The 25,392-nt window shown below is 45.7% G+C and overlaps 1 protein-coding gene and 1 long non-coding RNA gene across 7 annotated transcripts in view; one reads left to right on the top strand and one right to left on the bottom strand.

The window, feature by feature from the left end:
• LAMA3 (laminin subunit alpha 3) overlaps window positions 1-24,053 on the top strand; it is a 253,384-nt gene extending 229,331 nt beyond the window's left edge. For 4 of the 6 annotated variants that reach the window (XM_042239547.2, XM_060405225.1, XM_042239549.2 and 1 more), the window contains 11 exons: window positions 2,162-2,301; window positions 3,423-3,554; window positions 5,525-5,678; window positions 9,132-9,301; window positions 13,715-13,898; window positions 15,550-15,690; window positions 18,335-18,494; window positions 18,607-18,737; window positions 20,816-20,909; window positions 22,660-22,779; window positions 23,565-24,053. In XM_042239547.2, coding sequence (XP_042095481.1) covers window positions 2,162-2,301; window positions 3,423-3,554; window positions 5,525-5,678; window positions 9,132-9,301; window positions 13,715-13,898; window positions 15,550-15,690; window positions 18,335-18,494; window positions 18,607-18,737; window positions 20,816-20,909; window positions 22,660-22,779; window positions 23,565-23,710 — 1,572 coding nt within the window. In that variant the 3' untranslated portion in view covers window positions 23,711-24,053. Of the gene's footprint in view, window positions 1-2,161; window positions 2,302-3,422; window positions 3,555-5,524; window positions 5,679-9,131; window positions 9,302-13,714; window positions 13,899-15,549; window positions 15,691-18,334; window positions 18,495-18,606; window positions 18,738-19,304; window positions 20,910-22,659; window positions 22,780-23,564 lie in introns of those variants that run through there. The other 2 variants (XM_060405224.1, XM_042239548.2) reach the window with 2 other exon arrangements.
• Window positions 1,564-13,771, bottom strand: LOC132658467 (uncharacterized). The gene is made up of 2 exons (XR_009598146.1): window positions 13,631-13,771; window positions 1,564-5,797 (listed from the first exon to the last, which is right to left on the bottom strand). It is a non-coding gene; the product is annotated as an uncharacterized LOC132658467 (long non-coding RNA).
• Window positions 24,054-25,392: the final 1,339 nt, after the last annotated feature.

The raw sequence follows: 25,392 nt of genomic DNA, 5'->3' as shown, positions 1-25,392 counted from the left end.
CCATGGAAGTGGTTGCCCACCCTGGGGTAGGGCCTAAAAGAAATCAGGCTTAGAAAGTATATTCTAGTTTACAGAACGGGATTTATGTGTATTCGTGGGCTCCATTTTCATTCTTTTCAGGTATATTTTGAGTGAAGGTGAAGTAGAACTATTGTAAGTAATAACATAGCTTTAAGTTTTTAGAACTAAGAAAAAAAATCAGAATGTACACCCAGTACTCGTTTGTGACTCCACAAAACATAGCTCTTGAGATTCCTTTTTTGGCAGCAGCAGCTTGTTGGACAATATTTGCATCAGAGAATGGAAGAAAGTAATGTCTTTTGCTCTTTGTTCCTGTACAGCAAGAGATTCTCTTAACTTAAGAGTATCTAGCCAGTGTGGTCATGTAGGCGTAAAAGTCAGCTAATACTCCTAAATTGGCCGGTGGAACAACTGGGATTTTAAAATAGAAAGAGAAGTAGGACACTGTTTTTCTTGGGTTTGTTTCTTCAGGACTGCCAGCACAACAGACAGCTAGTATTTGCTGAAAGGAGGGACTAGCCGCCTCTGTGGTTATGTTGTAATAGAGCTCTTCTCCTCTCTTGCTGTCTAGTTCAATCAGCTGTTAGAGATCTTTTTTTTAAATTCATGTTCTATTGATTATTTTTTGTTGGAATATAATTGCGGTACAATGTTGTGTTAGTTTCTGCTGCAAAACATTGTGAATCAGCCATGTGTATACGTATATCCCCTCCCTCTCTAGCCTCCCTCCCACCCCCGTCTCCCCCTTCTGGGTCACTACAGAGCACCAAACTGAGCTCGCTGTGCTATACAGTATAGCTTTGCAATCCTTTTTTTAAAAAAAAAACAAAACAAAACAAAAATACCCCTGAAAAAGCACATGCCTACATTTAGATTGTGAACGTGGCTTTTCTATCAGAGCAGGATATTTTGACCCAGCTCTTTTTTCAAAAAGTATTTATTTATTTATGGCTGGCTGCATCAGGTCTTAGTTGTGGCACGGGGGCAAGGTCTTTGTAGAAGTACGCAGGCTTAACTGTCCCGTGGCATGTGGGATCTTAATTCCCCAACCGGGGATCAAACCCTCATCCCCTGCATTGCAGGGCAGATTCTTAACCACTGGACCGCCAGGGAAGTTCCTTGCCCCAACTCTTGACACATTCTCCTGTTTCCTCCACAGGAGTGGGGACACTTAATACACAGTGTACAAAATGGCCCAAAAGAGGCAGAAGACTTGGCTTAGCAAAGATGAGGTCAGTCCTGGACAAGGCAGGAACCCTTCAGATATCCTAGGAACACTGCCTGCAACTTCTTAATGGATTCAACTTCTTAAGAAATACGTGTCGGTTAGCATTCTTTTATCCAGTTTATAATAAATATTGCCAATTGAAAAACATCAGCATAAAGTGAAACTGACAATGGTTACAGCCACACTCTGTAAACATTGTTTTAGGCTCAAAGCTCCCCAAAGAACCACATCTGGTTGAAAACCACAAAAATTGTACCTGGTAGGAAAAACACATCAACAAAATGAAAATGACAACTGCCAAAACTACACCAATCTTTTTGTATTTTTAAAATATTTATTTACAACCACAGATGTCTAAAGAACATTAGCAATTAATAGAAAGAATCAAATTATCATGCCAAAATTTATATCGGCAGAGTTTGACATTGGAAAATTGAACCTCCTAGAAATTAGGACCCCAAAATAAAAAATTCATGACTGAAGGGAAGCTGTCATTGTAATAATCTATGAAGAAAATTGATGAATCAAGTCTTTGTTGTAAAAATGAATTCAGAAGAACATTGATCCTGATGAAAATAACTTCAGCGAGTGAAAGCGAAAATAGAAAAATTTAGAAATGGTGTAACTTTTGTATAATTGATGGAGACATTAAGTTGGTTGATGAATGTAGGTCCATAAAATGCTTTTGACAGATTCACCAATGTTGAAATAATTTGCATAAGATTGTTATATTCATAAACACAGAATCCAAATATTCAAAAATAACCTTTAGATTAAAATAGCAAAGTCAAAACATTGGGTTTGAAACATCCTGTTTTGTACATAGTTTTGCTCACACATTCAGTATTGATACATTCATATTACATGCAGGTGGATTGCACTGATGGGTACATTGTTCTCTGATGATTGCAGGCGAGCAGTGTGCAGGTCACCCTGGAAGACGGTCACATTGAACTGAGCACCAGGGACAGCAGCAGCCCGATTTTCACATCTCCACAGACGTACATGGATGGTTTACTACATTATGTGTCTGTAATAAGCGACAACTCTGGGTGAGTGGAATGGCTCTTCTGCCAGAGCACTAAGAATTTTATTTTATTTAGTTTAATGGAATTTTCTAGTATCTTTTCTGAGACATATTTGTCCTCGATGTTGACACTATTTTACTAGTAAATCTTGACCTTCTTATTGGTACTGCATCAATTTTCTCATTGATTGAGAATCAACAGTTGGATGGATAAGTAAATTGGGGTGCATTCAAAATGGGAGAATGAGAATGAAAGATCTAAAGCTGTGCACAGCCACAGGGATGAACCTCATGTGTAAGGCTGAGCAAAAGAGGTCACACGTGGAATCATTATATACATGATTTCATGTATATAAAATTCAGAAGCAGGCAAAACTAAACTCTTTCATCAGAACTCAGGGTGCTGGTTACTCATGGAGAGGGAGAACTGGAAAGGGAGCCCAGGCAGGGTGCCTGGGGAGCTGGCAGTGTTGGTGTTTTCACATTTCAAAGATGCATTGAGCTGGGCACTTACAACCTGTACTTTCTGTATATATACAGGTACACTTGGGAGTATTGTAGGTTCAATTCCAGACCTCTCCAGTAAAGCTAATGACACAATAAAAAGTCACACAGCATTTTTGATTCCCAGTGAATATAAAAGTTATACTTACCCTATATCTGTCAAGTGTGCAGTAGGTGTCTAAGAAAAAAAAAACGATGTACATACCTTATGTAAAAAATACTTTATCAATAAAAATGCTAACCATCATCTGAACCTTCAGGGAGCTGTAATTGTTTCGCTGGGAAGCGTTTGAAATCTGAAAACTGCCAAAGTGAGACTCTGAGACACGGAGTGAGCAAATGCTATTGGAAAAATGGTGCCAGTAGACTTACAAACTTTCAATTTTTCAAAAACCACAATATCTGTGAAGCATATTTTTAGAATGAAGTCCAATAAAGCGAGCTATGCCTGTAGAGTACTTTAATAAAAATGCCATGTGCAAAAAGAAATATATGGAAAAAACTGCAAATGCTGTTTCAAAATAGTTTAGTGAGTTCTTTCAGGTAAAAGACTTTGGGTCTGAATCAAAGACAGTCAGTTGCCCAGCTGGAGAAGATTGTTCTCACCAGCTGTTCTCACTCCTGTTTGGTTTTTTTTTCCAGACTCCGGCTCCTCATTGATGACCAGCCTCTGAAGAATAACCAAAGGCTTCGAGGCCTTTCAGATTTCCAGCAGTCCCTGCGTCTGGGCGGGAGTCATTTCGAGGGCTGCATCAGCAATGTTTTCATCCAGAGGTGTGTGTGCAGCTGATGAGAGGGGCCTGCCAACACAGGGAACTTGTCACCATGGCTTCACGCTGCTCTCATCTGCAGACTTTCCAAACACCTTCTTTGACACGATTTGTTGTTGTTCAGTCACTCAGTCATGTCTGACTCTTTGCAGCCCCATGGACTGCAGCACGCCAGGCTTCCCTGTCCTTCACTGTCTCCCAGAGTTTGCTCAAACTCATGTCCATTGAGTTGGTGATACCATCCAACCATCTCATCCTCTGTTACCCGCTTTTCCTCCTGCCCTCAATCTTTCCCAACATCAGGGTCTTTTCCAGTGAATCGGCTCTTCTAATCAGATAGCCAAAGGATTGGAGCTTCAGCTTCAGCAGTCCTTCCAATGAATATTTAGGGTTGATTTCCTGTAGGATTGACTGGTTTGATCTCTTTGCTGTCCAAGTGACTCTCAAGAGTCTTCTCCAGCACCACAGTTCGAAAACATCGATTCTTAGGTGTCAGCCTTCTTTATGGTCCAACGCTCACATCTTTGGCACAACGCACACGTTAAAAGCAAACTAACCGAAAGCTCTGGGGCCTGGCCTCCCTTTGTAGCAGCAGCTTTGGAACATAACCTTGAAAAAGGTTTAATTAAAATTAACTTTCAGATTATGTCCCTTTTTAGATGAGAGCAAAACTCTTCCCCCGAGCAGAGGTAGGACCCGGCCCTGTTCATGAGCCTTAGGCACCCTGGTAGGCTTATGAGCTGCTGTGAGAGCTTGGTGACAGTCATAAGATAAAGTAGATTTACCTATGAGGTTTGTCTACAGAAATGCAGTGAGATAAATCCTTTCTCGAAGTCACTTCTATGGTTTCCTGTTATTCATCGTCATTCTAGGTCATCTGGTATCTGTGTTTGTACTTTCTGCTATTTTGTTTTTCATATTTCTTTTTTTGTATGTTTTTTAAATTTTATTTTTAATTGGAGGATAGTTGTTTTACAATTTTGTGTTAGTTTCTGCTGTATAGTTACGTGAATCAGCTATAAATATACGTATAGCTCCTCCCTCTCGAGCCTCCCTCCCAGCCGCCCCCCATCCTGCCTCTCCCGGGTCATCACAGAGCACCAAGCTGCGCTCCCTACGCTGCACCCTGGCTCCCCATCAGCTATCTGTTTTACACCTGGTGGTGTATATGTGCGGAGAAGGCACTGGCACCCCACTCCAGTGCTCTTGCCTGGAAAATCCCATGGACAGAGGAGCCTGGTGGGCTGCAGTCCATGGGGTCACTAAGAGTCGGACACGACTGAGCGACTTCATTTTCACTTTTCACTTTCCACTTTCATGCATTGGAGAAGGAAATGGCAACCCACTCCAGTGTTCTTGCCTGGAGAACCCCAGGGACGGGGGAGCCTGGTGGGCTGCCGTCTATGGGGTTGCACTGAGTCGGACACAACTGAAGTGACTCGGCAGCGGCAGCAGCAGCAGTGTGTATGTGTCCGTGCTACTCCTCCAATTCATCCCACCTTCCCTGTCCCCGACCTTGGGTCCACACATCTATTCTCTACTTCTGCATCTCTATTCCTGCCCTACAAATAGGTTCATCAGTACCATTTTTCTAGTTTCCGCATATATGCATTAATAGTTTCCAGGTGGCACTAATGATAAAGTACCCACCTGCCAACGCACAAGACATGAGAGACTCAGGTTTGATCCCTGGGTCTGGAAGATGCCCTGGAAGAGGGCATGGCAACTCACTCCAGTATTCTTCCCTGGAGAATCCCCACGGACAGAGAAACCTGGCGAGCTACAGTCCATAGGGTTGCAAAGAGTCAGACATGGCTCAAGCGACTTAACACGCGCGCACACCCTCTACTAGGTGGAAACAGATGAGCGTTTAGCCTGAAGTCAGGGCAGTAAGAATGTGTACGTTTGAAACAAATTCTCCCTGCCAGTGTGTCTTCCTGGATGTGTCAGAGTTTGTTTCCGCTGTCATTCCAGATCATCAGAGAGTCCCGAAGTCCTGGATCTGGCCAGTAAATCTTCCAAGAGAGATGTGTCCCTGGGATTCTGCAGTTTAAACGAACCACCTTTTCTAATGTTGCTTAAAGGGTCCACAAGGTTTTACAAAGCCAAGACTTTCAGTATCCACCAGGTGAGTGTCAGGAACCTTGCATTGGGGTTTGCTTCTTTCGGTGATTCTTAGAAGAGAGTCTCCCTCACTGGAGATGCTGAGGAGGAGTGTAGATCACCTTCTCCCATGGTAGCCAGTGCCTGCAGGAAGTGGGACTAATGGGTCATCCATAGTTGGATTTCACCAAAATGTCAAAGCAGTTTTCTTTTTAGCTCCTCTTTTGAATCTTGAATGCTTGGCAATTTTTGCAGCCCTGGAAACAAATAGAGGGGCTTCCCTAGTGGCTCTGTGGTAAAGAATCCACCTGCCAATGCAGGTTCAGTCCCTGTCTCGGGAAGATCCCCTGGAGAAGAAATGTCAACTCACTGCGGTATTCTTGCCTGGACAGAGGAGCCTGGCGGGCTACAGTCCACAGGGTCACAAAGAGTTGGACAGGACTTATTGACTGAACTAAGAACAAATAGGACCTTGACTTCAGTTTCTCAGTGTCTGCAGCTGATGAGCCTGTTCCTACCCACAGACACTTCTCTGTCTTGCCTCCTATAACAGGATACACACATGCGCCCAGGCCTTGCCATGACCAGTGTGACTTGACCTTGATGGCACATTAGGGACACCAGGGAGTGTTTAAAATCCCAGTGCATGGGTTGCATCCCACCCAATTAAGTCAGATGCTTTTGAGTTAGGTCCAAGTGACAGGAGTTTATAAAGCTCCTGGGTGATTCTAATGTTTGGAACTAAAAGAGACTGAAAGGAAATGAAATTCCTGGTTTGGAGGAGTGGAAGTGTCATCATAAACTGAACACAGGGTTAGAACTTGAATTCCTAGCTCTGCCTGAGGTCAACAGCGTGACCTCCTCATATCCAAGGTTACAGTTAATATGATTAATGGATAACATTGAGCACCTCTGATGTGCTAGGTGTTACACTGAGCTTTTTAAGTGGATTTTCTTACTAAACCCTCATGTAACCATGTGGGTGAAGTACTATTATCAGCCACATCTCAGAAAAAAGTGTGCAGTAGCCTAGAAAGGTGAGCAGTTTGCACAGGCTCCCACAGATGGAAAGCGGCATTGGAATTTAAACTCAGACAGTCTGACCTCAAAGCCGGGGCCTTCTCGGGAACAATGCACTTCCATTCAACACACTTTTCACTTCATGTCAACCACATGCTGCTTGTCTGTCAGTAATTCTCCCGCTGCACGATGATTTGGGGGAGTTGAAGAGATAGTACATAAAGAGAAACATTCAGTGGTATTTAAGAGGAAATAGATTTCATAAATCCCAAAGTGTTGTCATTAACTCTGAGGAAGAGATCATCTTTAGAACACCCCCATCAGGAATGAAGTCATAAGAGTCATTTTTTTCTCTGTAAGGCTGAGAGTTACTGAGAAGCTAAATTAGCACAGTCCTGGTGGAGATGAATATGGACTCGGAGCTATTCAGAGGATGGAATGTATCAGACCATATAATAATTGAAGGTGGGTGGCAGAGGAGGCAGGAGTTAATATAATTCTGAGGCAACTAGTGCAGGTTACTGGGTGGATGGAGAAGTCAGTCATGTAGAGAGGATAAGGACAAGCCTTTAGATGGAAGGAGAATGAATGGAGTTGGTGGCATATTGAGTGACAGGTGCCTCAAGCGGGTGGAAGGCTGGTGGGAGACTGGCAGGTGTCTCTGGGGGCATCAGCAGAAGAGTGGCATGGTGCGATTGATGTGTGAGACCCAGTGAATACACTGGATGTAATGTTCCCTGTTCCATGCAAGCCCTCAGATTAGACAGAATATGAAATTAATTCTGCCTCCAAAAGCCCAATAACAGAGAGAAGGCCACCAGGCTTTGTGGTTAAATACTGGACTTTGGGGACAGCCTTCCTGGGTTTGCATCCGGTTTTCTCAGTTACTTACGTGAGTGTTCTTGAAAAATTTAACCTTTCTGTGGGTCTGCTTCCTGCAGCATCAGTGAGGATAGTGAGTGAGTACTTAGTCGTTCAGTCATGTCTGACTCTTTCCAACCCAGGGACTGTAGCTCACCAGGCTCCTCTGCCCATGGAATTCTCCAGGCAAGAATACTGGAGTGGGTTGCCATTCCCTTCTCCAGGGGATCTTCCTGACCCAGGAATTGAACCCAGGTCTCCTACACGGCAGGCAGATTCTTTACCCGCTGAGCCATTGGGCAAGCCTTGTAAATGAGGATAGGTAATAGTAATATCTCATGGTGTTGTGAGGGTACGGTGAGGTAATAGGCATAAAACATGTGGCACGTGGTAGGCATGCAATGCAATGCAATGCTGCTAAGTCGCTTAAGTCATGTCCGACTCTGTGCAACCCCATAGATGGCAGCCCACCAGGCTCCCCCGTCCCTGGGATTCTCCAGGCAAGAACACTGGAGTGGGTTTATTATCATTAAACACACTAATAACTTGAGAGGGACATGAATAGTCTGCAGGCCCTTGTCCTGCTACTGAGATCAGAGGCTGGGGATGTTCTTTTTGGAGGAGGGGATAGCAAGACCAGGTCTGGAGTTTGGGTTGAATTTAGATGAGTGAATGTTTTTGCTCCACAAACAGAAGCCCAAAGCTGGGAGGCAGCAGGATGTGGGGGACTCACAGGAACAGACACTTTGCACATGTGCTCTCTCATCCCTCAGTTCTCACCAAACCCCTAAAGAGCAGAATAGAATGCCAACCTTACAGGTCAGGAAATTCTTAGGTTAAAAAGACTGCCCGAGAGCACCCAGTAAGTAGAGTTGGAGTTAAAATTGAGGGCTGTCGAGCCCCAGAGAATGTGCTCTTCATAGTCATGTTTGCTCTTCACGTGTGCTCTCTACGGGCTTGGGAAGCTCGGTGAACAGGGGTAGTTTAGAGGAGAAAGGAGGCTAGGGGAGGTGAACTCAGAACCACTCACTGGAGCCAAAGGTTTCACTCATTGGAGTGAAGTTTTTTGTTTTTCTTGATAAAAATGGTTGAATGCTACCTCTCTCAAGAACTACTGTGGTTCTTCTCTTGAGAACCACTGTGGGTCTTCTGAAGCTCCAGGAAGAGGAATGTTAGTTGCTCAGTCATGTCCGACTCTTTGTGACCCCACGGACTGTAGCCAGCCAGGCTCCTCTGTCCATGGGATTCTCCAGGCAAGAATACTGGAATGGATAGCCATTTTCTTCTCCAGGGCATCTTCCTAACCCAGGGATCAAACTCAGGTCTTCAGCAATGCAGGCAGATTTTCTACTGTTTGAGCCACCAGGGAAGCGAGCCCCCAGGGAGGGGAGGTGCTCTGGATACCTGCTGGTACCATGTACCACAGACCTGTGTAAGATGGGAGCAACATGCACCCTCCCCAGAATAAATTCATCCCTATTGAATTCAGCTCTTAGAATCAGAAGTCAAAACTGAGCAAGGCACTTAGCTAGACAGGCGTTCTCACCCTGCCCCCAGATAATTAGCTGTCCTGATTTTTGGTTTCTCTCCCACACAGCCATTGCAGGATGCGCCAGCCATCTCCCCGAGGAGCTCGAAGGCATGGAGAGAGGCTCAGTCTTGCCCACCACTTCCAGGCATCCAGACCAGCCACAGAGCCCTCCGGTTTGGGGACAGTCCCACCAGCCACTTGTTATTCATGCTTCCCCAGGAGTTGCTGAAACCCAGGTATTATTTCATGTTTTTGCCCCACGCCAACTCAGACTCTGACTCTGTGTAGGATTCTACACTAGGGCAGGCTAACTGCCATGATGGCAGTCACTTGCCACTGAGGAAGGGGCTTGTTGTTGTTTAGTCTCTTAATCATGTCCAGCTCTTTGTGATACCATGGACTGTAGCCCGCCAGGCTCCTCTGTCCATGGGATTCCCCAGGCAAGAGTACTGAAGTGGGTTGCCATGCCCTCCTCCAAGGGATCTTCCCGACACAGGGATCGAACCTGCGTCTCCTGCTTGGCAGGATTCTTTACTGCTGAGCCACGTGGGAAGTCCAGTGAAGTGGGGAACAACCATGTTTATGAAAAGAGGTCCTGGCCTGCCCAGCACACAGAGCCCAGCCACTGGAGCACCCTTCCTCCATGTGGCCAGAGGCACACGTGACAGGTGCTGCTCAGACCCTGAAACAATGAGTTCAGCTCTGGTTTAAAATTGACAGTGTGCTAAAAATAAGGCCGATATGTCTTTCCAAAGCTGCTATTTATTTCTGTGATACATCACCTTTCTTCTCCTGCATTCTACAGTCAGAGAAAAATCATTCTTTTAGGAAGACTTGGTGCCAGATAACATCATCTTTAGAGAATACATTGGGACGTTTTGTGCTAACAAGTTGCATCTCTTTGGGGGAGGAGGGAATGAGCAGAGATATTAATTGTGTCAGGAAAAAAAGAAAGGCGAGGCTTGTCATTTTCATATGATTTGAAGGAGACATAAATAAAACGGTGCCCAGAATTCTTTGGTGACTTATCTATGAGGCAGAATTGCACGAAGTCGAAAAGACCTGGCTTTCCGATCTTGGCTTTCCATCCACTTGCTCGGCCACTGGCTCACTGTGTGACCTCAGGCCACAAGCCAGTTCAGGTCCTGGGGGTGCAGATGTCAAGATGAGATTAGATGCGCAAGAGAATGGCTGTTCCCCTGGAAGATAAAAGGGGGAGCAGGAGCTGGTGGGGAGAGCCTTCAGCTAAGACGTGGCAGGGGTACTGTGAAAGGAGAGGGGAAGGCAGACAGAGGTGGGAAGAGCCCCAGACAGCAGGGAAGCTCCGAGGAAGTCAGCCTGGCGGGTGGGCATCGCAAGCAAAGATCATCACCAGTGTCGGCAGAATGGCTTGGCTCTTTTCTTCTGAGCTTGATGTGTGGCTGGGAGTCACTGGGTGCCACTACGGTTCTGAGAGACGGGGCAGCTGGGTGTTGCCAGACCGCTGTGCCCCAGCAGTGGGGTCTCCTGAACGGAGCTCTGAGAGGCAACTCCAAGGCCGCTATATGCTGCTGTTCAGCTTGTCTATGCCACGTTTAAACGTGGCACAATTACACCTGCCTCACATGTTTCCACAAATTGCTCCATCTCTTCGAACCTCAGTTTTCTCATCAGTTAAATAGGGTTGGTAATGTCTTGCTTGCAGGGAGGAGAGGTCATAGGTTGCAATGAGTTGGCCTTCGGAGGCGGGCTCAGTAAGCAAGAGTGTGATTCGCAGGCAGGTGTAAAAGCCGGAAGGGGAGGGGCTGAGTGTGTAAAAGCCGGAAGGGGAGGGGCTGAGTGTGTGAAAGCCGGAAGGGGAGGGGCCAAGCTCTGGCGGTGACCCTCAGCCCCTGGCTGCAGACTCCAGTAGACTCGTGGGCATTATGGAGATCCCTGATCTGGTAAAGCTGTCAGTGGGAAACAGGCAGACGGCAGAGGTGGTGACCTTCTCAGCTGTCCGCCCCTCCTGGGCCGACCCGCTCCCCAGCGCTGCTCTTTCAGTCACGCTGACCATGATGGCAGCAGTCTCCCTGGGATGCTGCGTGCACTGCCCTTTCCCCGCCCTGCAGCCTCCCTGCCCCCTCCCCAGCTCTGAGGCTGTTACTCGAGCTTTGCCTTACCCCCTCCCTCCATGGCCCCTTCTCTCCTGCCTCTTTTCTCAGCACATTCACTGTGGCAACCTATCTGGCTTCCTCTGATGATTCAACCCAGGCATCTTCCCATCCAACACTGAAGTATATACAATAAATGGAAAAAGTAATATTCTTAAAGGGAAAGTGGGAAAAAGTAATCCTTAGTACATATAATTTTAAAATGTTTTTAGTCCCCAATACTGTAGCAATCAGAGTGTATTTTCAGGATCTTGCAAGATTTGGACTATTCTGTCATTCTCATCCTGATTTCTAGTCTAACAAGTTTGGTCTCTGCTTTAAAACCCTGTACCACCATTTTAGGGACTTCACTGATAGCTCAGTTGGTAAAGAATCCGCCTGCAATGCAAGAGACACTTGTTCAATTCCTGGGTCTGGAAGATCCCCTGGAAAAGGGGTAGGCTACCCACTCCAGTATTCTTGGGCTTCCCTGGTGGCTCAGCTGGTAAAGAATCCACCTGCAATGCAGGAGACATGGGTTTGATACCTGGGTTGGGAGGATCCCCTACAGAAGGGAAAGGCTACCTACTCCAGTATTCTAGCCTGGAGAATTCCATGGACTGTATAGGGATAGGAGTTGCAAAGAGTCAGACACGACTGAGCGACTTCCCCTTTCATCACCATTTTAACCTCTGGGTGAATGTGAAAAAAAAAAATTCTTCTTTTCTCTCTGCCTTACCTTCCAATCCTCAGCAATAAAGACTCATAGCTGCAGTAAAATATGCTAGGATTTGAAGGTACTGATGTCTTTTTGGGGTGTTAGTCAGTTAGTCTTTTCTGAAAGAAAATTGCTTTAAGAAATAATGCTGGAAAGCAAATGTCAAGTCCAATAACAAAGCCCACATATGTAAAGTACTTTAATTTTGTAGCAAGTTCTAATATCCTCCTCAAATTGGCTAACCCTTGTTCTCCAAACCTCCGCACTAACACACAGCTTCACCAAGAGACATACTGAGCAGTGTCACCATCTGGTTGGTTTAATCTCACAAATATAGATTTCTTTTTCCTTCTGAGGAACTCTACCCTCAAGGAAACTTGCAAATCTGAGGAATGAAAGTGCATCTCCAGGTTTGCTCAGCCTCACAAGTATTAAAAAACAGAGAGATGTAACAGTGTCAGTATTTCTTCTGCTTCCTGATTCTGCCTTCACATTTTCCATTTAATTCAATTCAGTAACTGTTTCTTAGGGCTTCCCAGGTGGCGGTGGAGGTAAAGAAGCCGCCTGCCAATGCAGGAGACAGATGCGGGTTCCATCCCTGAGTCAGGAAAATCCCCTGGAGGAGGGCATAGCAACCTGCTCCAGTGTTCTTGCCTGGAAAATCCCATGGACAGAGGAACCTGGCCGGCTACAGTCCACTGGGCATGACTTAGCGAATAAACCACAGCCAGGGCATCTACACACCACAGACCTGTCAAAGAATGAAACATCCATTGCTTCATTCTCAGAGCTCATCATGGTGCATTGTACATACAACCCACTCATTAAATATTTGTTGAATGAATAAGTAAATGGAAGAATGGATATGAATTTGCATAGAAAGTAAAGCTTGCTTAGCCACACATGCCTATGTGCAACCATCCTGCAAAAGAATATTAACTTTAACTCTCTGCTTTTACTGCATGAGGCTTGCTTAATTCCTGTTTCATCAAAGGTGAGATATTAAGGTCTGAGAAACATAAGGGTGGGCAAGAGAAGGTGGATCTGGACTTCTGTGCTTCTGTGTTAAATATGTCTTACAGAAAAAGAATGCCTGCCCGATGCTTAACTCAGATCCTTGTTATTCAAGTTTTTCTCTGACTTTTCCTCGCAGCTTTCTTTTCCCTGCGTGTATATGAAATAGAAAGCATATTCACTGGGTTTAAAAATCGAGGCTGCTCAGTGAAATAAGCCAGTTGCAGAAAGACAAATATTGTATGATTGTATTTCTATGAAACACCTTGAACAGTCAGATTCTTAGAGACAGAAAGCAGAATGGTGGTTGCTAGGCACTGCGGGGAGGAGGGAATACAGAGCTGTTGTTTAATGTGTAGGGAGTTTCAGTTTTAAACATGAAAAGAGTTCTGGAGATTTGCTGCACAGCAGTGAAGGTACTTAACACTTCTGAGCTGTATTCTTAAAAATGGTTAAGATGCTAAGCTTTATGTTGTTGTATTTTACCGTAGTTTTCTAAGTAGGTCATCTTCTTCCTTGCCATTCACTGGGACTTACATCACTAGCTGAGGTTGTCATAAAACTTCCTCTTATTCCCCAACACAATAAGGAAATTATACAACAAAACTTTTAACCGCTGAAAAACAAGCTTTTAAAAACTCCCAAAGGAATAGGTTGTTTAATCAATTACAGGCCTTAGTTTATTCACTTAAATTAAGGAGTAGTGGGGGGTTGCTCCTCACCCTCTCTCCCGGCTTTCGAGATTTGAAGAAACGTGACAAACCTCTTGTTTTCCTTCTTCGCCTTCTGCTGTCTTTCCCCTGCAGGTCACAGTTTGCCGTGGATGTGCTGACGACAGCGTCCAGAGGGCTGGTGTTTTATACGGGGACTAGGAGCTCCTTTATGGCTCTTTATCTTTCAAAAGGACGGCTGGTCTTTGCCCTGGGGGCAGAAGGGAAAAAACTGAAACTCAAAAGCAGAGAGAAGTGCAGTGACGGGAAGTGGCACACGGTGAGCTCTGGGGCTGCCTTAGAACCTCCCCCGGGGCCAAGTTCACTGCCAGTAGCTGAAGACGGAAGTCTCAGCGTTCTTCCAGGCAAGGGGGCACCGAGCACCCCAGCGTCTCAGCCCAGAGACTCCTGCACGTGCCATGCATGGATGTCATCCTAGATGCCAAGACGGGCTTTCCTCTCTGCTTCTTCAGATCCTCCCCGCCTCACAGCTCCATGGACTGCTCCTTTCTTGTTCCTGTCCTTTCACCCTGGACCATTTTTTCTCCTTCAGGACAATTTCCAGGCCTCCAGACCCTTCTCTGAGTCTGGAATGCTTTCTCTAGAGCACAGGTATAAGGGCCCACATCCTCAGCATCTCATCTCTTGCCTAAAGGCATCCTGGGGTTAAAGAAATGCAGTTTAAGGCAAGTGTGTGCATGCATGCTAAATCGCTTCAGTCATGTCCGGCTCTTTGTGACCCTATGGACTGTAGCCTGCCAGGCTCCTCTGGCCATGGAATTCTCCATGGCAAGAATACTGAAGTAGGTTGCCATTTGCTTCTCCTGGGGATCTTCCAAGTCAGGGATCGAACCCAGGTCTCTTGCATTACAAGCAGATTCTTTACCATCTGAGCCACCAGGGATGCAGGGTGAGGCAGGCCCAGGTCATTTAAGCACTGGATTAGGTGAGGATTTGGGATTTTATTCCGAGTCTCTGAAGCTTTTAGAGAGTCTAAAACTTTAAGGAAAAAAAAAGCATTACACGATCAGCTTTATCTTTTCAAAACCGTCTTTAGCTGAAGCACTTAAAAAGGAGCAAAAGTAGAAGACCAGATGGATGCCGTTGCCTTTGGTTCAAGAGACCAAGGCGGAGGGGGAGAGAGTGGATGCGTCTGAAGGCAGAGCCCAGAGGGCCTCTTGACTCCTCTGGAAAGAGAGGAGTCAAGATGGAGTCCTGTGATTTTGGACCAGCATTGGGGTCAGTAGTGGAGATGAGATGGAGAAGATGTGGGGAAGGTGGGTGTGGCTGGGTAAGAATGGTTCTGTTGTGAATATCCTTCAATCGAATTGCCTGTAAGACATCCACGCCCAGGTGTTAGTAGATGCTGGAGGCCAGCAGTCCCAGCTGGGCATCTACACTGGGGAGCCGTTAGTGAATAGTCTGGTAGCCATGAGGTGGCAGAGTCCACACCAGAGTCCAGGGATCCTGACTTTTAGCAAAGAGTTGAAAACACTTGTTCCTCTTATTAGACAAGAAGTAGCTCTTGGTCTCTTCTCCAGGGCCCCCATTCAGAGGAGTGTGTGGCTTTCCCCGTCTCAGCTCTGCACAAACTCTTCCTTCCCCTGCGTTGCATGGATGTGTGTTTATTTATGATCCTTTGACTCCAGTTATTTGTCTTTTGTCTAAGTTTCCAGGCCAGCTATTTATTTTTGTTCACTTATGAGAATCTTTTTTTAGTTCATGTTTTAAGCTCACTCTGGTTAATATCTAACATAATCTCACAAAATAAGGATAATGAAAAACATTAGGGAAAAAATCTCTGATGTTTTTCAAAGCTACTTGAAGGGATAGAAACATTTTTTTTTTTTTAATTCCTGTGACCACTAATAAACTGCAATGCCAGCTGTTGAAGGTAAGAATACAGTTAACTTATTTTCTTTATCCTTAAGGTGACATTTGGGCAAGATGGAGGCAAGGGGCGCATGGTTGTGGATGGTCTGAGGACTCGGGAGGGACGTCTGCCTGGAAATTCCACCATCAGCCTCAGAGCACCAGTTTACTTGGGATCGGCTCCATCAGGGAAGCCAAAGGTAAATAGGGATGCTTTGGAGCCATAGATGACAACAAGTCACCTTCTAAGTTTTATGAGATATTCAAGAGTATCAAAATACTTTATCTTAAAAACCGAATCTGTGTTTTAATGTTATTCAACATGTTATAAGATAAAATTATCCCAAGAACCAATCTTGGGGAAAATTTGGGCTGAGGCGAAAGTCACCAGTTTGTCTATCCCCAGAAGGAGGGGCACGTGCCTGGATTTGTCAGGTTCAAAGGCTCCAATGGGGCTGTGACCACAGGGCTGAGCTCTGCGGGTGCCCCTTCCCTCGTCTCCTCCACGAGGCCAGAGTGCTCACTGCCCTGGTTATTTGGGGTGGCCAAACCCACCCATCACTCTTCTCCCAGATTTGCCCTTTTTGCTCACAAAGTGAACATGCGCCTGTTAACAATTCCGACCCAGGGACTGTCTTCTGGCAAATGCGCTACCAGACGCTCAGCCCCTCCTGCCCCCTCCCTCTCCGTGGGCGCCCATTCTGGTGTGAGGGAAGGGATCAGACTCCATTCTGGGCTGGAAATGGATGTAATTAAAGCAGGGCAATTCTGCCAGAGTGGGTTCTAGACGGTCAGGCTGACCTGTCCTTGCCTGTGATGACTCCACAGGGCTCATCCTGGCCCACTTGAATTTTGCACTGGGGTTTGGGCCAAAGCCCCAGCCAGTCAAAGTACTGTTTTACTCTTTGTATATAGTAACTGCTATTTATGTATCACAAGTAATATGTAACATAGTTTATGTATTATCTATAATGTTATAATGTAACATATAATCTCTACATGTATACTATATAATCTATACATATATAATGTAGCATGTGTATAATGGATAACATGTTAATTGCTAAGGAGGTTACTCATTGCTTGTTTTTCTACAGCCTCTGTACCTGTTTCTCAGAGAAATCACAGGACAGGGTAGCAATTCAGGGGCACAATTTGGATGATCTTTTGACTTGAATAAATCACACTCAAGATCCTAAAATCTGAGACAACCAATCGCACCCCACTTACAACATCCTTTACATGCAAGGTCCCGTTTGCAGCATTCCTTCACCCCGAGGATGGAAACCACTGGATCGCCCTCCACGTCCTTTGAAAGGGCTGGCAACATCCAGTCCCCCAGTGGCTACCCCAAGACACACAGCGTCTTTGAGGATTCCGAGTTAGGTTATGGCCTGTCCTAGAGGCTCTGAGCATCATGTCAGATACAGGCTCATCATTGTTCATGACGGCAAATCTGAAGAAATTAGAAATTTCACAGGAGGCCCAATCAGTACTCTGCTGTTGACGCCGACACCACAAGCCTCTAGAATGCCATGGGATTCCCTTAAAATGATCGTATCTTGCATCTGTCGTGTAGGATGTCAGAGTCCTAAAGGCATTTACTACCCAAGAGTGCTGAAGGATTTTATTCAGCGATTTATTAACTTTTTGGAAAATTTCATGGAAGTTATAGCTCTTTTCCCTGGGAAAATGCACTGGACTTCTGATATATAATTTAAGGGATCAGAGAACCTCAGAAGCTCATCCCCAGGCCCCAAGTGAGGAGCCCTTGTTCCAGGCCCGCTTTGGGCAGCCGTGGGACTCCACGCAGGCCCTTTGATCCCATCCTCTGTGTCTGATCTTAACCCCTCCAGCATTTGTGATTCATTGACGGTGCACTGGGCCCGACAATGTAGGAGCTTTTTTACACTTTATTATTTTGGGAATGTTTTGGCCTCTTTTTTCAGTCAGCTGCCCTGCCTTAAGCTATCACACAGGCTTATGAAACTCTAAAGTATTTGGTACCTGCAAAGAGATATGGAGATCTGTGAACTTGCAAGGTGGAAATTCCCCCTTGTTTCAGCTCTGATGGTGGCTTGGGGTCAAGTCACCCCCTCTATTCTTTCTTCTTAAGCTTTTTATTTTACATTGGTATATAGCCAGTTAATAATGTTGTGATAGTTTCAGGTGAACAGGATAGGGACTCAGCCATAAATATACATGTAGCCATACCCCCCTAAACTGCCCTCCTATCCAGGCTGCCATAAGACATTAGGCATAGTTCCATGTGCTATACAGTAGGTCCTTGTTGGTTATCCATTTTAAATATAGCAGTGTGTACATGTTCATCCCAAAGTCCCTATCTATCCCTTCCTCCCAGCAACCATAAGTTTGTTCTCTTAAATCTGTGAGTCTCTTTCTGTTTTGTGAGTAAGTTCATTTATATCATTTCTCTTTAGATTCCACATATAAAGGATGTCATACGGTTTTTCTCCTCTTCTGTCTGACTGACTTCACACAATCTCTAGGTCCATCCACGTTGCTGCAAATACACCCCCTCTATTCTTGATTCCACACCAGGTAGCCATCTCCACTGTCCCTGCTCTCTGCACCCACACCCCTTGGTTTAGCAACACCTTCAAACTTTGACCACCCACAAGACACCTGGTATCCATGTTTTCTGGCACTGTGGAGGGAGCCAGAATGGACCAGTCAGCCCCACCTGACTCTTGGAAGCAGGATGGATGGATCCCCCTCCTTCCTGCTTTTTTGAACAACTGCCCTCACCCTTGACCTTGGCTGCCTGTGCATTTCTAGGAGCTGTGGGTCATGCAGTTTGCTTTCTCTTCTGCTTGGTTGCAGAGCCTCCCCCAGAACAGCTTTGTGGGCTGCCTGAGGAACTTTCAGTTGGATCTGAAACCCCTGGAAACCCCTTCTGCAAGTTTTGGGGTGTCTCCCTGCTTGGGTGGCTCTTTGGAGAAAGGCATTTATTTCTCCCAAGAAGGAGGTCATATCATCCTAGGTAAGGAACAGTTTGGAAGCATTTCAGTCTTCATAGCCTTGATTCTGAAGAACTTTTATCCTTTTTCTTGAATTACGATGTGTTACGTGTTTCTTTAATTTTCTTTTGAAAGCTAACTCTGTGTCGCTGGGGCCAGAATTTAAGCTTGTTTTCAGCATTCGTCCGAGAAGCCTCACTGGAATTCTCATTCACATTGGAAGTCAACCGGGGGAGCACTTAGGCGTTTATATGGAAGCAGGAAAGGTGCGTAGTCCTCTGATGACACGGGAGGGGATGAGAATCTGTATTAGAACCACATTCTGTTCCTGGACACCAAGGTAGGTGAAGTTATGGTAGAGTGGAATCCGATCTCGTATTTAAGAGACATCACTTCAGGGCTACTCTTTTGGTTTAGCAAGCAATTTGGTCATCTTGTTTTCTGTTCTTCATCTTTAAAGCTGGGCAGATGCAACCAGGCTGAGCTGAATTTCAGCTCCACCACTTAGTTAAATGGCCCTAGGGAACTTACTTAACCTCTTTCAGACTCACTTTCTTTATCTTTAAAAAGAGAATAGGACTTCCCTATTCTCCAGTGGTAAAGACGCTGAGCTTCTGATGCAGGGGGTACAGTTTCAGTCCTCGGTCAAGGAACTGAGATCCCACATACGGTGTGGCATGGCCAAAAAAGGGAAAAACTGAATAAAAACATGGAGAATGATGCTTATATCTGAGGGCTTTCACCCAACAGAAGAGAAGCTGCTGTATACTCAAAGCAGTTTCATTTTTCTCACCTCCGCTTCACCTTGTCACGTCTCTCCTTTTATTCATAAGGGCAGGACCAGAATTCACGGGATGGATTTTCTCACCAACTGTCTACACTGCGTTACACCCAGACCCATGGCCCTGTGTCCTCTGGGTCAGTTTCCCCTGACCCTGTCTACAAGGCGCACTGGCCTTTCTGGTCCCTGCAGTCAGGCTGATCACCGGGTTTGCATCCAGCCTTCCTTCAGCTTTTCCTGGATTACTTCTTCAGTGCATGCTGCTGCTCCATCCTTCCCATCACTCACAGGCCTACTCCATATCTTATTTTTACCCCCATGTTTACCTCTTACCTTTTAAAAAAATATTTATTTATTATTTGACTGCGCTGAGTCTTAGTTGTAGCATGAGAACTCTCAGTTGTGGCATGTGGGATCGGACCCAGGGCCCCGTGCATTGGGAGCATGAAATCTTAGTCACTGGACCACCAGGGAAGTCCATCTCTTACCTTTTCAAAAAAATCTCTTTAAAACCAAATTCTTCCAGGAAGCTTCTCTCAATTAAGACCTTAAAGCAAAGATTGATAATAACACCATTTTCTTGTACCTTTAGCCTTCCAGTTTACTAAACATGAGGGAAAACTCTCAGGATAAAATATAGTAGCCCAAACTCTTGGATGCTTTTTTTATTAAGCTGCAGCGTGAAGTGCGAGCAGGCCTCTCATGGGCCAGAGGAGCGAGCAGCTGTGCTTAACGGTGGTGCAGACAAGCCTCACTTTTCATGGGAGGGGTTGGGAAATGCCTCCAGTGAGAGCTTCTGGATAGGAAAAAATCCGACCCCCCAAAACAAAATCCAGACCCGGTAATCTTCCTAACTAACAGCTATGACACTGTTTAGCTTGAAAATTGCCCAAGAAGAGGCTGCACTGTCTGAGGACCTGCAAATTAAATTTAAATTATTTATCCACATGCTTATTTCAGTCCTCTCATTTCCTTGACCTTGATTCAGCCCATGGAGGATCCTGGCCCAGAGTGGGAATGTGAAATTCTGCACTATAGCACGTTGAATGCCTGACCCTGGCATGTGCCCAGAGCAGACTTCGTCGGTTAGCCTGCTGAATTCCTTGGATGAGAACCCTCCTGAAGGCCCATGTTCAAGGAATTATATAATTGGCTGGCCTTCTCAGCAACATGTAGGCCTCAGCCAGCATTTTTGCCTTCCAAATTTCACATGTCCTCCTGAACAACTATCGCATACTAATAACTCAGGCAGGTCTTGGAGGCTAATCAGTAACTTTTGAGTCGATCTGATGGGATCAAGGTTGAAGGTCAGAGGAAAGGCTCCTTGCCTTTGGCATCAGGTTCAGCCCAGGCCCTGGGTTTGCAGCTCACATGCCTGAAAGGGATGCTGCAGAGAGATGCTTATGAAGCCTTGGCCCCCACGTGACTACCTGGTATGGGTGGGGGCACCCATATTTCAAGGGCTCCTGGGAGGTCAGGGTGCAAGGGCTGGGAAGGGACATGGCAGGACATGGGCTCCACCTGCCTTTCTGAAGGAAATAGGAAAATGCATGTGTGTTCCAGGTCACGGCCTCTGTGGGCAGTGAGGCAGGTGGGGTCTTGACATCGGTGACACCCAAGCAGGCTCTGTGTGATGGACAGTGGCACTCGGTGGCAGGTATGATGTTCGGAAGCCTGTTGTTCACAGGCTGAAACAGTCTCCTTTCCCATTCGGGCTTGAATGTCCCAGCGTGGTCTTGGTTCATCCATCCATTAGCATTTGACCAGGATCAGGCCACCAGGCTAACATTCTGGGAACCTGTCCCTTCTCACTCAGCCCCAGTCATATTTACATAATTCTTGGTTCCAGTTCTCCATAACACTTTGAGAGTTTTTTTTGTTTGTTTGTTTTTAAGCCTAGCAAACTGATAAGCTGTGCTTGTTTTCAAGGTAGGATAACATTGTGACTTAGATTTTGGCTCTAAAGTCAGAAGTAACCAAGTTCAGATCTCAGTTTCAGCCCTTACCTATGAGACCTTGGGCAAGCTACTTAATTTCTCTTTATCTTCAGTTTTGTCATCAACACAATGGAGATAAAAATAGTGATACACCTACCAGCGTTGTGTAAATTAATGGTATAACACATAGAAAGTGCTTGCTGCTGCTGCTGCTAAGTCGCATCAGTTGTGTCTGACTCTGTGCAACCCCATAGATGGCAGCCCACCAGGCTCTGCCGTCCCTGGGATTCTCCAGGCAAGAACACTGGAGTGGGTTGCCATTGCCTTTTCCGATAAAGTGCTTAGCAGTGTCCAGTATATACTAAGTGCTCAGTAAATGTTTGCTCTTACTATTGCTAAAGTTCATTGTTGGGTTGTTTTTTCAACAACCATTTAATATTAATGCCGAAGATTTAGACAAACCACTTGACAGAGAACAGGCACAGCCTCTCAAATTGAATCTGCTATTTTATGAGTAACTTACACGTATGAGTTTGGTGATATACTAAACTGTATTGGCTAGAATACAAGGGGCTTCCCTGGTGGCTCAGATGGTAAAGAATCTGCCTGCAATGCAGGAGAGCTGGGTTTGATCTCTGCGTTGGGAAGATCCCCTGGAGAAGGGAATGGCAACCTACTTCAGTGTTCTTGCCTGCAGAATCCCATGGACAGAGGAGCCTGGTGGGTTGCAAAGAGTGGGACACAACTGAGCGACTAACACTTTCTTGGCTAAAAGCTAACTCCATCGCAATTGGTTAAGGTTTTTAACGTGGGAGGAGTTTTATTTAGAGGGTCAAGAGCCACTGTCTTTGAAGTCAGTTTTCAGAAGTTAGTCCATGCCTTCTGGGAAGGACCCATCATGGGAACCAAGCCTCTGGAGCACACGAAGTGAAGTGAAGGGAAAGTCGCTCAGTCGTGGCCTACTCTCTGCGACCCCGTGGTCTATACAGACCATGGAATTTTCCAGGCGAGAATACTGGAGTGGGTAGCCTTTCCCTTCTCCAGGGGATCTTCCCAACCCAGGGATTGAACCCGGGTCTCCTGCATTGCAGGCGGATTCTTTCCCAGCTGAGCCACAAGGGAACAGGAAACTGGGGCTTAAATCCCAGCTCATTCAGTGTATAACTTGTCAAGCTCCTTAGTGGCTGAGGGGGATAGTCTTTTATCTGGGAAACGAGTGAGAATGCCTTCCTCACGGATTCATTTTAAGGAATAAGTTCTGTCATATATGTGGAAACGCCTACACAGCACCTGGTGGTGAGAAATTAGTTGAATTTTTGTTAAGGTCAATGGAATGCCCTCGAGCAGCGCTCCCCCAGGTCCGACAGGAGTGAGTTAGAAAGAAGCCAGCGCTGGTGTGCAGGTGTAGACACTGCACAGTGGGCAGGGCTCTCCTCGGGTGATAGATCTGACCACCTCCTTTCCCTCCAGTCACCATAAAACAGCACATCCTGCACCTGAAACTGGACGCAGATGACAGCTACACGGCCGGACGACACCCCTTCCCGCCGGCCCGCCCGCTGGAGCGTCTGTACATTGGAGGCGTGCCAGGTAACTCCTGTGCTGACTTCTCCTACACCGTGTACCTCGTCAACTCTTAACATGTCCATCTTAACCCAACAAATGCGACGCGCCACCCCCCCGCCCCCCGCCCATGGCTCATCAGCAGGGCACCCGTCGGCTGGACTGTGTAGACAGTGAAGCCCTTTCTCCAGCTTGTGGGGAAACCGATTGCCAGCAACAGACCATTTCCCAGCAGCCCAGGCCCCATGGCTGTGGCTCCCTAATGTCCCAAGCTGACGATTTATTTGTCAACCTCTCTTAAGAGGCCACATGAACCTAGGAGCCTGGTATCATAAAGAAGCAGACTAGGACCTCAGAAACTGGTCTCTCCCCCTCCAGGCACTTAGTTATGGTGAGTTATTAAGCCTCGCGGAGCCAGAATGGGGGAATCAGGCAGGTTGAGATGGAGTCAAGTTCAAGACTGGACGTTTGCCTGGAAAGAGCCTCGTCAGTCTTCATTGTTTTATGTCCCTCCAGATGGTCTGGTTGTTAATTTTATAGCCTTCCACAACCCATGAAAGAGCACTAGAGCTCAGAGTCGCTGTCTGTTGATTTGGCTGTGGAATCTCCTTTGAAGGATGTGAAGAGTAGCTTTGTGGTTGATTTCTCACAACACGTTGTGTGCTGGGTACCCACTTAAGGCAGGAGATGACGGGGTGGCCTGAGCCCTGGGGTACCTTTTGCTTTAAGAAGATTGTCTCTCACCCCACTAAGAAAGCATTCCTGCCACTAAATATGAATGATCCATCAAATGCACCTCCTTTTGCTTTCAGGGAATCTGAAAACCTCGAAGCTTCCTGTGTGGACATCCTTTTTTGGCTGCCTGAAGAATATTCAAGTCAACCACATTCCTGTCCCTGTCACTGGAGCCGCAGAAGTTCAAGGGACTGTCAGCCTGAATGGCTGTCCTGACCACTGACTCAGACCCCCTCACACAGCAAGGAAGTTCATCTCCAGAAGCACTAATGACCCAACACCCTTCCCTCTCCCCTCTCAAGGTCGTTCTTAACTTCAGACACCATCCAAATGCCTTTAATAGTAGATCTCACTTTTAATTCCAACCACGTGTACCCATCATTTTGGCATTCAGTGCTGCGTATATATTTTAAATCAAAATCCCGTTTCTTAAAGAGGATCAACAAATTGTTACATGCTCCTGGTAATACCATTTTCCACTAAAAGTTCAGTGTCTTTTAAAGAACATTATTTTCCACTTGTTAAAAAAAAATAAATATCTTTCAAAGCACTTTAAAACTACAAAATTTTTACATGCGTCAAGATGTTATGATTTCTGGGGTTGAATAAACGCAGTGTGCTCTTTAAATTATGATGTCTTATTAACATAAAACCATTGGCTTGATGGTCATTATTAATTGTATTAATTCTTCAGCACCTGTTCAGTGTGCTACATACAACACAGTCTTCTACAAATAAGTATCAAACACATGCTAGTGAGGTACTGCGTGTGCTCAGTGTTGGGCCTACAGTCACATATGAGGAGTAATTACTTCTTGAAGGAATATGCAGTCTGACAGAGGAGACACACAATACTCAAAAAATGGTAACAAACCGAATTAATGAACCTGTAACTCCACATACAGTCTGCTACCAACCAAGTCTAGATTATGATTTTCAATTCCTTGTGGGTAAAAACTTTCTAGTAGAGGAGCTGAGATGGATGTACTATATGTACTATAATTAAGCTTTGCATGAGAAGCTAATGGAAGTCAATGGGAAGCGGGAATCAAATTTCATCTACAAAATAATGAAACCATGTGGTAGACCAATACTTCTACCCAGCACCACTCCGCTAGCAAAGAAGGCTGTGTAAGCATTTCTGTATCTGCTGTGTCATATTTGCTCACCAGGATTAAAATAGCAATTCTAAAATTCAGATATAATAATCCTATGTGGTATGCTTACAGCTACCTGCCCTCTCCTCGGACACTGAGGCACATTCCCTTCAACCCTGCACTCTTTCATGACCCTCACACTGCAGTTCCACCATATCTATGCAAATATATCACTGCACACTGCAGTTTCTACCCACCATATCTATGCAGACATGAAATATTCTCCTGGAGAGGTAGCAAGGTGCCCATCACAGGGGTATTCGACACAGGCTGGCTGGTAGGCTTTAGGGCTGCTCTGCTGGGTCAGAGGTTGAATGTCATGACCTTAAGTCATATGCTTTCTAAAAAACATTGATTTTCAGATGAAAACTCCCAGTAGGTGATGACTAAGTCTGCGTAAAGAATATCCATTTTACCTGCCGTTAGCTGGTCTACACTAAATGGCTGATTCTCTTTTCTGGGTTCCTGGTGTTGATCTAACTGAATCTGCAAAGTTATTCATTAGTAAATGTATTTTAAAGGAGCAGTTGAATCTTCATTAACACCACTGCTTTTCCCTCCATTGTGTGGTAGCTCAAAGAACAGCCGTCCATCCGCATTTGCTGAGTATAATCCCAGCCACCAGAAGGCAACAGAAGGTATCACAGATGGAATTAGAGACCGAAAGCCCTCAGCGTGCCTCTTCTCAGATTGTAAATGGGTGTTCTCTGGAAGGAGTGCTACCGGTCCTCACCTGGACCATGATGGG

Source organism: Ovis aries, chromosome 23 (assembly GCF_016772045.2).
Source record: "Ovis aries strain OAR_USU_Benz2616 breed Rambouillet chromosome 23, ARS-UI_Ramb_v3.0, whole genome shotgun sequence".
Lineage (NCBI taxonomy): Eukaryota > Metazoa > Chordata > Mammalia > Artiodactyla > Bovidae > Ovis > Ovis aries.
The sequence above is the reverse complement of the archived record's forward strand: the minus strand, read 5'-3'. Positions and strand labels throughout refer to the sequence as shown.